The 14720-nt window shown below is 42.8% G+C and overlaps 1 protein-coding gene across 1 annotated transcript in view; it reads left to right on the forward strand.

The window, feature by feature from the left end:
- Window positions 1–14720, forward strand: part of MEGF10 (multiple EGF like domains 10) — a 158333-nt gene that overhangs the window by 112575 nt on the left and 31038 nt on the right. Inside the window, exons 10-13 of the mRNA XM_036279239.1 lie at window positions 5012–5186; window positions 6743–6863; window positions 7608–7771; window positions 9864–9966. Coding sequence (XP_036135132.1) covers window positions 5012–5186; window positions 6743–6863; window positions 7608–7771; window positions 9864–9966 — 563 coding nt within the window. The remainder of the gene's footprint in view (window positions 1–5011; window positions 5187–6742; window positions 6864–7607; window positions 7772–9863; window positions 9967–14720) is intronic.

Raw genomic sequence — 14720 nt, forward strand, 5'->3', positions numbered from 1 at the left:
ATTTGCATGTGTGCTACCACAGAGTATATCTACACACATCACTTTTTCTTGTGCATTCAGCAAATTCAAGGTTTGTTTTTTAACTTTTGCTTTTTGGAACTTTGGCAAATTCAAGTTTTGCTTCTTGAAACTTTCTGAGGTTTTTTATTTTTCACAAAATATTTGTGATCTGCTTTTGGTTGAATTCTGAATGCAAAACCTGTGGACAAGGAGGGCCTACTGTACATAAAATGATTTGATAATCGCCTAGGTCAAAGGAACACTAAAACCTGTCTAATGCATAACAATCAAAGACTAAAAAACAAATAGCCTATGAAATGTTTCCCTAATAATAAAAGCTATTTTTAAAAATTAGCTTTTACACATTTCTATTGAAACCATTTGAATGTTGATTATATGACTCTGTCTTGTTGAATTCACAGTTGGAGCCATCAATATGATTTTTATATCTTGACCTTCTGTGTAAAATTCCTGGAAACATACAGTTCCTTTGAACTAAAAAAGCATAAAATCTGTGTATTAATTAAAAGTCTAGCTTGTTCATTTTACCATTTAATCAAACAAGTGGAGCTTGCTGTTACATAATTTATGATGTCTATTTATCCTAAACCTTTCATTATAATTAATGAAATGACTGATACAATGCAAACTATGAGTTTAGCTTGTCTTTAGATAAATTTGGGTTATATAGACGTACATGTTGACATGTATTGCAGCCACATGTTTGGTAGGGGATTGTATCAGTTAGCATTTGCTACATTGAAAATAAAACCCTATCCCAAATTTAGTGATATAAAACAATTATTTATTAGCTGATGATTTTGTGCGTGACTGTGTGGGGCTCAGCTTGATGGTTCTTCTGTTGGTCTCCCTGTGCTCAGCCGGCAGATCAACTAGAGCCTGATTGGGCCAGGAATTCCTCACTCACACGTCTAACATTTGGCTGGGTGGCGGGGAGCTGAGCCCTATGTCTCCAGCATCTGGCAGGTTAGCCTGGGCTTCTTTATCTGGTGACTGGCTTCCAAACGCAGCAAGAGGCAGGGCAAGCTCCAATGTGCAGACACTTTGCAAATGTTTGGTTATGGCATGTTTGCTAATGTTCCTTTAGACAAAGATCACACAACCAAGTCCAGATTCAATACACTCTACCTTTTGATGGGAGGAGTGGTAGCCCTTTTTATTTTGCTTTCTATTATAGGGTTCAAATGAAGTTAAATATATTTATAGGTAATATTAGCATTTAACAATACAGCACTATTATAGAGCCTAAAGACAGTCACTGTGACCTGAGCTTTTCAACTGAAAACTAACTTTTAATGGTGGAGATGATTTTGATCACTTGGTAACAATCACATTTGATGAAAACCAAATGATAACAAATGATTATGTTGGAAAATAAAACATGAGGTTTAGTAAGATTCCACATGAGATATTTATATTAGCTCTTGTTAATAAGGACGTGTAATAGCTGTGGGAAATCAGGATGTCCCTATTTGCAAATGCCACCTAATTGTCATTGCATTGGAGCATCAGTTACCTCTAAGGAAGTGAATAAAAGGAATTTAAGTAACTCATTCTATTTTAGCCAATATTGTATTGGACTTACAATGATTTAACTCAAACTGAACATTCTATCAGAAGATGGATAGCTAGTTATATATGTGTGTAAAATGATAGGTATTCCTGTATGTGTATAATACTATTTTCACATACACAAAGCAACCTGTTCTAGGAGTATATCACCCTTCAGCCTCTAATCTGCTGCTCTAACATCAACATGTAAATCTCATTACCAATTAAGCTGCCTGCATGAGAACACATCAAATGCCTGCAAAGTGCTCTGGCTTCCTATACCTAATTACAAATTGCAGAATACTAATTTTGGTGTCAATCAATCTGAGAGTCAGTGTGCTGTACTAACACTCAGTGGGGGGTGAGGGGCATTGAATATCCATTTCTCTGTCTGCCTCCAGGTTAGTTCCATTCCCTGTCCCCAAATTGTCTATGTTGTTTAGCATTTATGTCTATACCATGAAAACAATTTTCTTCTCTTAAATGTAAAGCAGTATTTTCCACCAAAAGATGTTCTTTTCTATGGTACTTTAGATAAGGTAAATTACTTTAGCCAATCCATTACTTGAAATATTTCTTTTCTCAAATGTAGGGCCTTGCTGAAGTGAATTTCAATTTGTCCCTGCCTTTTTTGCACAATACAGGCTTTGATTGGTCCCGCTAACCTTTTTTCTATGCTCTATCCTAAATAATAGCGATTCATTTTTTAATATCTAGCCCTCTGAGAAGACTGCTATCAAACTTCCTTTTTTTTTAGTATAAAAACAAATAAATTGGGTTTTGAGTTTGACTCTGCCACTACCTGTATGACACTTTGAAAGATTTACTCTTTCTAGGTCATTGTTCCCTCGTTTATAAAATGGGATCATACCTAATACTTAGAATGGTTGTGAGGATTAAATGAAATCGGGCACATGGGTTGCTGAGCATGGCGTTAGCACACTTACAGTAGCATCATAAATGTCACCTCGGGGAGTGCTCCCTGCAATTAGCGGCGATTCCCTTTAAGCCATGACTTTGACATTTTAAAAACTAATTTTAGGGGAAACGTTGCCTTTGTATTAGGATATACAGATTACAAATGAACATTTGCTGGATGCCTCAGAGAACAGGGAGAAGCAGATTAGTTTGGGAACACAAGATCCCAGAGTCTGACTCTACTACACATCAACAGACATTTTCACTGACTCACTCAATCGCTGTATACAATGGGCTGACCATGCTCCAGGGACAGGTGACAAGGCACACCTGCCCTCGAGGAGCTCAAAGTCCAGAGGGAAACAAAGACATGAAAGGACTGTAAAAATAAACCTAAGATTACAGACGGTGATGAGTGCGATGAGGAGACAGGGCAGGGTGCTATGAAAGAGAATGGCAGCCGAGGCCTGTTTTAAATGAGTGGTCAGGGAAGGCCTCTCTAAGGAAGAGGTACTATCTGAGCTCAGACTGGAAGGGGAAGCTGGAGAGAGTTCAGCAGAGCGGGGAACAGCATTCCGGGCATATGGAATAGCCCATGTGAGGCCCTCACATTGAAAAATCTCAACTTTTTGTTGTGGGTTTCACAAACTACAGCAAATCCATTGCAGTTTAGCATAGAGAAGAGAGAGAAACAAAAGAGAAGGTTGCGAAGTAGGCAGTGGCCACATGAACAAGAGCCGTTGGCTATATTTAGGGTGATCCTAGGTCTGGTGTCTCAGGGACCATCTGGTTTAGGCCCGTCATCCTCATGTAATTATTAGTAACGTCCTCTTCACTCTTAAAAATGTCCTGGTTTCATTAATTATGTATGTGATCACTTTAGCTGTATTAAACAGTATAGATTTCATTCTGAATGTTGTGGGAGCCTTTGAGGAGTTTTAAGGAGAATGATACACTCTGATCTACCTTTAGGTGATGAGTGGATGCAGGGAGAAAAGGCAGAAGATGATTCAGGGGCTTAGGAGACTGAGGGTGTTGGCTGGGAGTAGGACGGTGACAGTGAGGATGAAGAGGTGTAGATGGATTCAAGATACAGTTGGAGGTAGGGTGGTGAGGTCCTAGTATGAAGTGGATATGGGAAATGAGGGAGAAGGAGTTATCGAGAAAACTTCCAAGGTTTAGTTTAAACAACTCAGTGCCTGGAGGTGCCATTACTTCAGTGGGGACAACTGGGAGTAGACACCACACGAGGAATGAAGAAAGGGAAGAACAAAGGCCCCATTTTTTATGTAACTTTGAGATGCTATGGAGGTGCCAGGTGTTTGCTCAAGGGTAAGTAGTTACCCCAAGATAAATAGATAACTAAATCTGTATAGATCTAAGTAAGCCTGAGACTCGGACCCTTGTCTTCCAAATTCAAACTTTCTCTATTCATGTAACCATCTTAAATTTGGAGTTGTACTTGGCTATTTCTTCATGCCAAGTTTTCTGAGTAAGGCTTGTGATGGATGCCTAGGTTTCTGTTTGTGGGAATTTAGTTGCAATAGGACCTAAAAGTGTATTTAAATAAATTTCTGAAAATAGGGAACAAAGCATCCAACCTACAAGAGTGTGACGGAGACCCTCACTTGACAAACTAGGACATCTGGCGTAGAGAGGTTGTGTGCTTTCACGACGGTTACCCAGGTAGTGGGAGAGCTGGGATCCCATCCTCAGTCTCCACCCATCCCAGAACAGCATTATTTCCAAGAGTATAAAATCTATGAACAGTTCTCCAATGAGAAGTCCTTTAGCAAATAGACATTTGCTACATGCAACAGTGGGTTTTGTTGTTGACCCTAGTTAAGGGGAGGGTTTTCTCTCTGGAGAGTAAACCCATCTTTAAACAGTCTTCCAATTGTAAGAGCTAGTTTGACTGTTCAGATTTTCCAGAGTGAGAAGCATGTGTTTTGAGTGACACAGAGTGCTCTATTGTGTCACTCAGTACCCGATGCATCTCAACACAGCTGACGTGTCCATTTGCTGCGGAGAGACAGCTGGCTGCTGGGCCCACCAGCGCGGTGCCGATTCAGGTAGAGACAGCTGCCCTGCCACCAGGTACGGTGAGCTTAGAGAAGAAACAGGCCGAAAAGGTTGCAGCTTTTGGCGTTCCTTGGACTTCACCCCGGTTAATTGATTTGGTATCGTTCATTGGATGGAGTCCTTTAGAACTTCTCATCACGTCAGCCTTTTATTGAATCAGTGCTTTCGATGTGTGGCAATTAAAATGAGTTTCGGACAACAGGACACGGTTGTGACCGTCACCCTCGTAGAGCAGGGTGCTGATTTCATGCAACATTTCTGTACTACCCATCAGGTTTCAACCAGTTAATTACATCACACCGAGCCTGGGAATGAAGTTGAAATTATTGTACGTGGAATCACCCACACAGTTAGTGATCATGACTAAAGCAACATTTGCACGGGCCTTGGGTGTCATGTTTGCCCGAGAGTGACTTGCTCCTTTCATCCATGCTCTCAGCTGTCACCCCATGTCTGGAGAGTGTGCCTGCAAGCCGGGCTGGTCGGGACTCTACTGTAATGAGACATGCTCTCCTGGATTCTTCGGGGAGGCCTGCCAGCAGATCTGCAGCTGCCACAATGGGGCTGACTGTGACAGTGGGACTGGAAAGTGCACCTGTGCCCCGGGATTCAAAGTGAGTAGCTTGGGGGAAGGAGACAAGGCTACAATGTGCCTTATGTTGATACCATGACTTACACGACCTTTTCTGAAGCACAGTGAATATGCAAAAATCAATGCCATCATTTAACAGGAAAAAGAATAACTAGTAATAGGCGACACAAGTAATTACCTTAGAATGATGACTGGGAAAGCTGGTGAAACTATACATGTGGCATTAATAGTTAATTATTTAATTACTATATGCCACGAAGTATGCTGTATTGTAGTTATTCCTTACTTATTTTACTGTTTCATAGGCAACAAAGAAATTCCTTTTCCAAGTAGGATACATGTTATTGTCAACAGTTTTTGTCTTAATTCCATGTAATTTGAAAGCACATAATATATATTGGCCTGGTTGGTATGGCTCAGTGGTTATAGCATCAGCCTGCACACTGAAGGGTCATGGGTTTGACTCCCAGTCAAGGCCACGTGCCTGGGTTGCAGGTTTTATCCCTGGCCCCAGTTGGGGTCATGCAGAAGGCAACCAACTGATGTGTCTCTCTCACGTCAATGTTTGTCTCTCTCTCCCTCTCCCTCCCTTCCACTTTATCTAAAAATCAATGGAAAAATAAAATATATCCTCAGGAGAAGATTAACAACAACAGCAAGAGAAAGCACATAACATATCAAGTTAGTACTTATTATGTATTTACATGTGATGGTTAGTAGTACATAAGTTTTATGGTCCCTTTGGGAGTCTAGAACTTACCAAAATGCCTATATATGCCAATAGAGCAGAATTTTGCCTGTTTTCTAGGGTTTCTTAGCTACAGGTCAGGAATTTATGTTTTAAAGGAAAATGGGTTGGTTTTTTAAATTATTCTCTCCCATTTTAAAGAGAACATTAAACTGTGAAGGATGCTGATGGTTCTCCCGGAGCACATCATGCAGAACAAGAGGACCATAAAGTCACTGAGCTGAGAGATCTGTACAGGGTTTTCTGACCCGTCACCATCCTCTGGTTGAGCCCACGAATCTGCCTTGTCTTAAAGAGTCCCTTCGGTTTTCAGAGGAGGTCACCTCCAGTCACCTTTGGGAACCGGCTTCTATGCCTAAGGCTCACTGTCAGATAATAAATTGAATCATGTGGGCTGTTCCTTTGCTGCACCCACTAATCATATCACCTATTTATTATACAAGGAAGTCTAGGACACATTGCAATTTAATATATAGTTTATATTTACGTTTGCTTATTGACAGTAATTTTATAGCTACAGTTTATTGTTATATATCTCCTTGTCTGAGCAAGGACAAAGGGTTTTGTATTTGCTACAAAGGAGAACTAATGCAGGCAGCAGGCTTTTCTGGGTGTTATTCAACACTGTATCAAAAACACAGGCCAGCCAGCATTGCCCTTGAATCTCTAAATCTGTAGAGTGGTGACATTATAGCAACTTTTTAATATACGATGTGTTAGAATTGGAGAGGGAGTATAATTAGCATCACCAAGATATACTTTCGTTTATTTGTGTTGGCCTTATTTCAGTGTGTAGGATTGCATGCACTTTCCTGTTTGTGCCTGTCTAGGGAACTGACTGCTCTGCTCCCTGCCCCCTGGGAACCTACGGGGTAAACTGCTCCTCTCTCTGTGGCTGTCAGAACGATGCTGTTTGCTCTCCTGTGGACGGGTCCTGTACTTGCAAGGCAGGTAAGTGGGTGAAAGAGTCTTTGATCTGATCCCGGTCCTGTTATCTCCTAAGGTCACAGGAAAGAAACCTTGACTAGGGTTGTAGGACCAGCTGTGCCACAATTCAGTGCCCGACCTCGCAGAGCCTTCCAGCCAGGGGGGTTCTCCTGCTCGCGTGAGCTGAAGGAAGAGGCTCGTGCATGGGTCATGATCTCCCAGGTTGCTGCCAGCTCCAAAAGTCTGTGACTCTCTGCACTTTGGGGATGAGTAAGCCAAACAGACACGTGTCCATGCCCCTAAATTCACTGACCTGGAAAATGATGAGAAATGCCGTCAAGCACCAATTTCACATGAGGGCCAGAATGTGTCTGTCCAGAGTTCTGCAGTAGCCAGGATCCTAGGTAATTAGTGTTCATGGACAATGTTGTCCTGCTTTCAAGACAGGGTTGTTCTCTCAAATGCAAATGTTCCTTCTCCCACCCACCTAAGAATTTCACTCTCCTGTCCTGAACAAGACTCAGCATCACTGTGCATTAAAGGGGCCCCCACTCCCTGTCTCTTCCCCCAGTAGCCCCGTCGTGCTTCTTTGTGACAGATCACACAGACAGATGGCTGTTTGGGTGCTCTGTTCATGTCTGTGCTGGGGCTGGGGACACTGCTGTGCATGTCTGAGATGCTTCTAACGGGAAAGTAGCTTGGGACGGCTCGGCCCAACTCCCTGCTGCTGCTGTTTGCTCACGTGCTCTGGCCTTCTCGTCATGGCAGGCTGGCACGGGGTGGACTGCTCCATCCGCTGTCCCAGCGGCACCTGGGGCTTTGGCTGCAACTTGACGTGCCAGTGCCTCAACGGCGGAGCCTGCAACACCCTGGACGGGACGTGCACGTGTGCCCCGGGATGGCGCGGGGTGAAATGCGAACTTCCCTGCCAGGTACGACCAAACCAGTCCCCCAGCGGGGAGCTGGTGCCAGAGGGTTAGCCTCTGTTTGCAGTTTTCCTGACTCGAAGTGTCTGAGTGCAAACCAAACCTCAGTAACTATGAGAAGAATTAGGATTTGAACTTAGATTGGATATAGGATTGGGAAGGGGGTAAGCATGGAAACTGGATAGGTAGCTTTGTGAGAATCATTTTCTTCTATTGCTTCATCTCTACTCAGGTTACCCTCATTGCTGTCCACTGCCCCGCGCCCATCTATGTTTGTTGTTGTTGTTCTTATACTCATCTCCTCCTGGCAGCCAATCAACAGCATTTGTCCAACACCCAGAGTATGCCCGTCGACTCCCCAAATACAGCGTTTCCACTGCAGTGGGAACCCTCCAGCCTCTGGGGTGGAAAGTGGCGGGGAACTAAAGGGGGTGGTGACAGTGTCACAGAAATGCTCACAGAGGTGGTGAAAGAAGTTTTGGAAACAGCTGTCTTTTAACGTAAATATCTCTGGAGTCACGAGAATCCCCAAAGATTTCCCCTGGTCCAACGCTGACTCTATTCGCTTGACCTGCTTTGGAGATACTCGTCCCTGGAAGTCCCGCACTGTGTCACCCGCAAGACTGCAATGGAAAGTGCATTCCTAGTAACACGCTGATTTCTCTTCCTTTTCCTGAGTGAACGCCAGGTTGTTTCTTCCCCTCCTTTCCATCACTCTTTCCTGCTATCACAATTCTTTCCTCCTGAGCCATTGAGTGTTCTCTCCGCAGTGTGTGTTCTCTGGCGCGTCCGATAGCACGATGGCCCTGTGACCCCGTGACCCCTGAAAGGGCCCCTCCAGAAGGACCTTCCTCGGAGGCTCTTTTCTCCCTGGGCTTCCTCCTCATTACGTACAACCCATTTCCCAAAGCAGAGAGGATCTGCCCTGGGCTACCTCATCCCCGCCAACCCTCAGGACAAAGTTAAGTGAGCGTGGCTGCCTCTCACCCACCAGTGAACAAATTATCAGTGCTCTCGGAGGGGCTGGGTCACCTTTCATTCCCAGTCTGATTGTGGACACAGCAAAGCCTCTGGCACCATCGTGTCTTTTCTAGTATATTAGATGCAAGGCCGATGGTTTAGTGGCTCATAGGTGGCAAGGCTAAATCCTGTGCAACCCATCGGACATTAGTGGGCCTAAAAAGCGGTTCCTGTATTTTATTTTAATACGTTTAATAATCTGGACAAACGACTGTGCCATGGAACACGCACTGCTTGCTCCGTGCTGGTTCTCAGGTTGCTCTCTCCCAGTCATTGCACACGCACGCTGTCCTTAGGCGGGGCAGGACGTGTCTGCACAGCCTCCCACTCCCTCCCCACACACTAAATGACCACGTCCACAGAGAGCCTCATCTCCGCTGCGCCACCAGAGGGACGTGCGTGCGAGAACAGGGAGGATGGGGGGGGACAGCAGGCGAGTGTGCAACCTGGACTTTTCCTCAGAATCCTGACTCGCTTCAACCTGTCCAGGCTTCTTCGTCAAAAGGAGGACGTTGATTAGGAAAAGTCAGAAAAGACTCGTTTTCCCTTGCAGCCCCACGTATCTCATTGGCAGCCTATGGAAACGAACTTAAATTCAGCTGGAGCGACAATACTTTTTAGAGGTTTGGAGCTTCTCTCCGTGAGTCAGGCTCCTCCCTTTGTGCTACAGAATAACATGCCTTGTAGGGCACATTGAACTGTTTTATAAAAGCCTTTAGGAGCCAAAGAAAATATGTTTACAAGTTGTGGTTTACAATAAGGTAAAAAACAAACAAACATTATTTCAATTAGTTGGCATAGTTATGTACATCTGCATATATATGCATATCAGCACCGTAGTATCATTGATTTCACCATTCATATATCCCGACCCTGTCAGTCAGAAACTAATCTTTGAGGGACCTTAAAACACTGACCTTCTGAAGCCTGTATTTAGGGGGGCAGGAACGCTGGAAAGAGGTGATTATAATGCGCATTGCTGGAGGTGTTTGGGAGCATTTGTACCCGAAACGGCGGGCTGGGGCCCTGTGTCTCCCACGGTTGGATTTCCCCGTCCTCACTGCTGTTGTCCATGCAGGATGGCACGTATGGGCTGAACTGTGCCGAGCGCTGTGACTGCAGCCACGCGGATGGCTGCCACCCCACCACGGGCCATTGCCGCTGCCTCCCCGGATGGTCAGGTGAGAGCCAGGGGAATGGGAACCGTCCTGCCGAGGCCCCGCTCTGCTCCTTGCTGTTCCAAAGAAACATACACAGGTCAACTGCACAGAAAGAATGAAAATAGAGCTGTCTCCAGTAAGCTGACACATTTTTCCCCAGAAATACTACTATTAGGTTTAATTAATCTGTAATCCAAGAGTGACTTTTTGTTGAACTGTCCAGGGCAGTTCTCCTGAGCCTTCATGGAAGGTCCAGTGGTCAGAATTCAGGCGGGCAAGAGGGGAAAAGTGTGAATTGCTTTGAAGAGTCGAGCAAGACCGCTGTGGCATTTCTGAGCATTGAGGCAAGAATGATTGAACTAACCCTTAGGAATGTAATTAAGGTTACCTTACCGAGACAGAAATATTAAATATTAATATTAACATGGTCAATATGCAAATGTTAAAGTAATTTATTACTAGAAATAAAAGTTTTAACTTACTTTTTCTTATAATAATGTTGGTCATAAAAATTCATACTATGGTTGAATACCAATTTTCTAACCCAGTTTCTCTTTATTTATATGACTTCATGGTTTTAGCCAGGAAGTTTAACACATTAATAGGGGTCTTAAAAGAAGACCAGTTTTTGCCCTGGCCGGTCTGGCTCAGCGGTTGGAGCTCCGGCCTTCGGACCAGAGAGTTCGGGGATCAGTTCCCACTAGGGGCACATACCAAAAAAAAAAAAAGAACAGTTTTTGCTCATGATGCACAGACTTGGAAGATGGCACTAAACACCCAAACAAATTGGGGTCTTGTTCTTTTTTATACATCAAGTCAAGCCTATCCTTAAAAAATGAACTTTTAAATACCTTGTAAGAAAAACTGTGCATGTCAGTGCAATAGGACAAATATTGAGCATTGTGATGAACGACTGAACGTATTGATGATCATTTCTGTTTAAAGTAAAATAAAATGTTGATCATTGATTTGTTAGCTTAGAGGAAATCTTGTTATACTGGGGACTGCATTAGAGGTAGATAAATGAACCAAAACTCCCTTTTAAATGTTTGAAGTCATTTGTGTGTGCATGTGTATTTGTGTATATGTTATATTTGTATCTAAATATATTTGTATATAAATTTAGAGAAGAGAGAGAATTTGTGTTAAGAGACTGTTTCCATATTGATGCTTCAGTATCCTCCAAAATGTTTTCAACTTGTCCTCTAAAAGAAATTTGCAGTAACAAGCTAAATATCCTCTTTAGTGATGGTTTCTATTTTCTGAAGACGGACCTTTCAGAAGAGACTATTATGCCTCCATACCAGAGATGTCACATTTAGGAAATTATGGAGGCAAAAATGCATACAAAGAAGCTAGAGAAATAATACTAAATAATGTGTACTGAGTGCTCACCGTAGGCTCACAACTCCATGAGGTAGGAAATATTATTTACTTTCTCCCTTTACAGATGAGGAAGCTGAGGCAAAGAAATGTTAAGTGGCTGAACCAAGGTCCCAGCGTCAGTCAGTGTGAGACAGGGTTCACACAAATGCTCCCCACTGAGTACTCAGCTCTTTGAACTGCTGCACCCACCTGCCTTACACAGACTCGCTCCAGGAGGTGCTGGAGGAGAGCCGTTTAGCTGGGATTTTTATTCTCTCTGATAAAGACTTCTAAGAATTGTATGAGGGACCATGGTGGTCAGGGCTGACATCCAGCAAACTCTCTCTCTCTCTCTCTCTCTCTCTCTATATATATATATATATATATATATATATATATACACACACACACACACACACACACACGTATACATGTGTCTGTGTACATATATGTGTGTGTATGTGTGTATATATATACATACATATGTACACATACATATATAATAGCTTTATTGAGACATAATCATATACCATAGAATTCACCTAAAGTGTACAATTAAGTGGTTTTTAATGTATTTATTTATTTATATATTTTTTTATCCTCATCCGAGGACATTTTTCCATTTTTTGTACAGACAGAGTGGGAGGGAGAGAGAGGAAGAGAGAGAGAGGGAAACATCGATGTGAAGGGACACATCGAGTGGCTGCCACCCGCACGACCAACCAGGGCCGGGGACAAACTGCAACCGAGGGACGTGCCCTTAGTGGGAACCGAACCCGGGTCTCTCCGGACCGCAGGTGGACACTCCAACCGCTGAGCCAAACCGGCCAGGGCTAAGTGGTTTTTAATGTATTTAAAGAATTGTACACCATGATCAATTTTTGCAGATTTTCATCACCTCCAAAAATTAGTACTCATTAGCATTAACTCCTTCTTTATCCCCAGTCCTTTCTATGGCCTTGTTCCCCTAGGCAACCACTAATCTGCTCTCTGTCTCTGTGGGTTTGCCTTTTCTGGATATTGTATGGACTCATACAATACGTGGTCTTTTTTACTGATTTCCTTCATATTCTATTTATCCATTCATCATTGATAGGTATTTGGGGTATTTCCACTTTTTTAGCTAATTTTAATAAGGTTGCTTTGAACATTCATATGTATGTTTTTTATGTGGATGTATATATGTTGGGTATATATTTAGAAGTGGAATTGCTGGGTCATATGGTAATTTTACCCTTTTTAAGAATTCAAAAGAATTGCCTAACTGTTTTCCAAAGTGGCTGCACCATTTTACATTCCCACCAGCAATGTATGAGGATTCCAGTTTTTCTGTATTCACACTATCTGCTATTATCTGCCTTTTTTATTACAGCCATTCTTGTTGATGGGAAATAGTGTCTCCTTGTTTTTGATCTGCATGTCCCAATGAGTAATGATGTTTAATATATTTTCATGTGCTTATTGGCCATCTGTATATCTTCTTTGTTGAAATATCTATGCAGATTTTTGTTTCCTTATAGGGGAGGGGCTTGTTTCCTTTTAATTGAGATGTTTTTCTTTTGATTATTAAGTTGTAATTTTTCCTCATATATTCTAGATTATGACCCTAGTCAAATATATGACTTGCAGATATTTTCTCTCACTTTGTGACTTGTTTTGTCCACTTTTTGATGGTGCCTTCTGCAATAGAAAAGTTTTTATTTTGATGAAGTCTAGGTTGTCTATTTTCTTTCTTTTGTTGCTTGTTTTTGTCATCAAATCTAAGAAACCATTGACTAATCCACAGTCACAAAGATTTATGCCTATATATTCTTCTGAGAATTTTGTAGTTTTAGCTTTTATACTTTTATCTTTACACGTAGGTCTTTGATCTGTGTTGAGTTCAGTTTTTATGTATGGGATAAGTTTCCACCTTCCTTCTTTTGCAAGTGACTGTCCAGTTGTCCCAGAGCCATCTGTTGAAAAGACTATTCTTTTCTCCATTTAACTGTCTTGACATCCTTGTCAAAAATCAATGGACCATGATTGTGAGAGGGTTTGTTTCTGGCCTCTCATTTCTGTTCCATCGATATATATGTCTCTCCTTATGCCAGTACCATGCTGTTTTGATTGTTTTTGCTTGGTAGAAAGCTCTAAAATTCAGAAGTGTGAGTTCTATAACGTGGGTTGTCTTTTTCGAGATTGTTTTAGCTTTTTGGGGTCCCTTGAATTTCCATGTGAACTTTAGGGTCTGCATGTCAATCCCTGCAAGGAAGCAAGGTAGACATTTACTGAGGATTGAATCTATAGATCCATGTGGGAAGTACTACCAGCTTAGCAACATTAAGTCTCCAGATCCTTGATCATGGGATGCCAAGCCCTTTGGAATTTGTTGAGAGGTACTTTGGCTTTTGACAGGAATAAATTGAGATGAACCGTCATGTACTTGATTTCCAGTGTCTGAGAGCCACCTTGGGCAACAGACCAAGGCTGGTGTAAGGGGCTCTATTTTCTGTTAATGGGAGCCGCCCACGGACACACTCCCTGATCCTCTAGTTCCTTCTTGACTTGCAAAAGCTAAGATAACTCAGTTCCTAAATGTTAAAACTACATTGCTTCAGGGATTAAAGCAGATGTTCTCAGATGGAGTGACCAGCACGAAGTTCTCAATGACCACCATGAAGCAAAAGAGCAAATTCAGGAATTTCCTTTACAGAGAGGCCATTATCATTTGTTTTGGGCGAAGCTCCACCCAATCTACGTTTGACTTACGAATATAGAGGAAATGGGAGGTGTTTCTGCACAAACCAGTCATTGCTCAAGCATCCACCTGCTCTGATGATTTAGGACCAGCCTGTGCAAGGCATACTCTCGTGGACACAAGCAAACCAGGAGCTAGGATTTGGCCTGGAGCCAGTCAGAAAATGTGTTAGTTGCATTCCACAGTCTGGGTCATGGGGTAAGACAAATGATCCCATCTGGCCTGAGACTGATGGGGCTTCTGCAGGAATGCAGTGGCTTGTCACACAGTGTAATCTTGTAATCCGCTGTCCATCTGTGACGGGTCTGCTTCTCCAAGGGAGTGAGCACTGCTGCTTCCTGTCGCCCTGTCACGTGCCACCCACCGATGCTTCGCATCATTGCCCCAGAGACTTGTTCATCCGGGTCTTCTGTGTGGGCATCCGGTCTGCAATGATGGGAGGCTGCTGGGAAATGTTTGGTTTTTCTTTTTTAGAGAGGTCATCCCCACACTCACAGAATGCACACGGTATAAGCAAATGTATGTTGAGGAAAGAAAGTTCCTGAAGTTCCAGACAGCATCCTACTGTTGGACCAAGAACTGGCTTATTTTTCTAAAAGAAAAATAAATGCAGCCTCTATTATTTACACGGAACATCATTACATTGCCATCACTGGATAGGCTCATGACT

The sequence above is a fragment of the Molossus molossus genome, unplaced genomic scaffold, assembly GCF_014108415.1.
Source record: "Molossus molossus isolate mMolMol1 unplaced genomic scaffold, mMolMol1.p scaffold_m16_p_3, whole genome shotgun sequence".
In the NCBI taxonomy this organism is placed as follows: domain Eukaryota; kingdom Metazoa; phylum Chordata; class Mammalia; order Chiroptera; family Molossidae; genus Molossus; species Molossus molossus.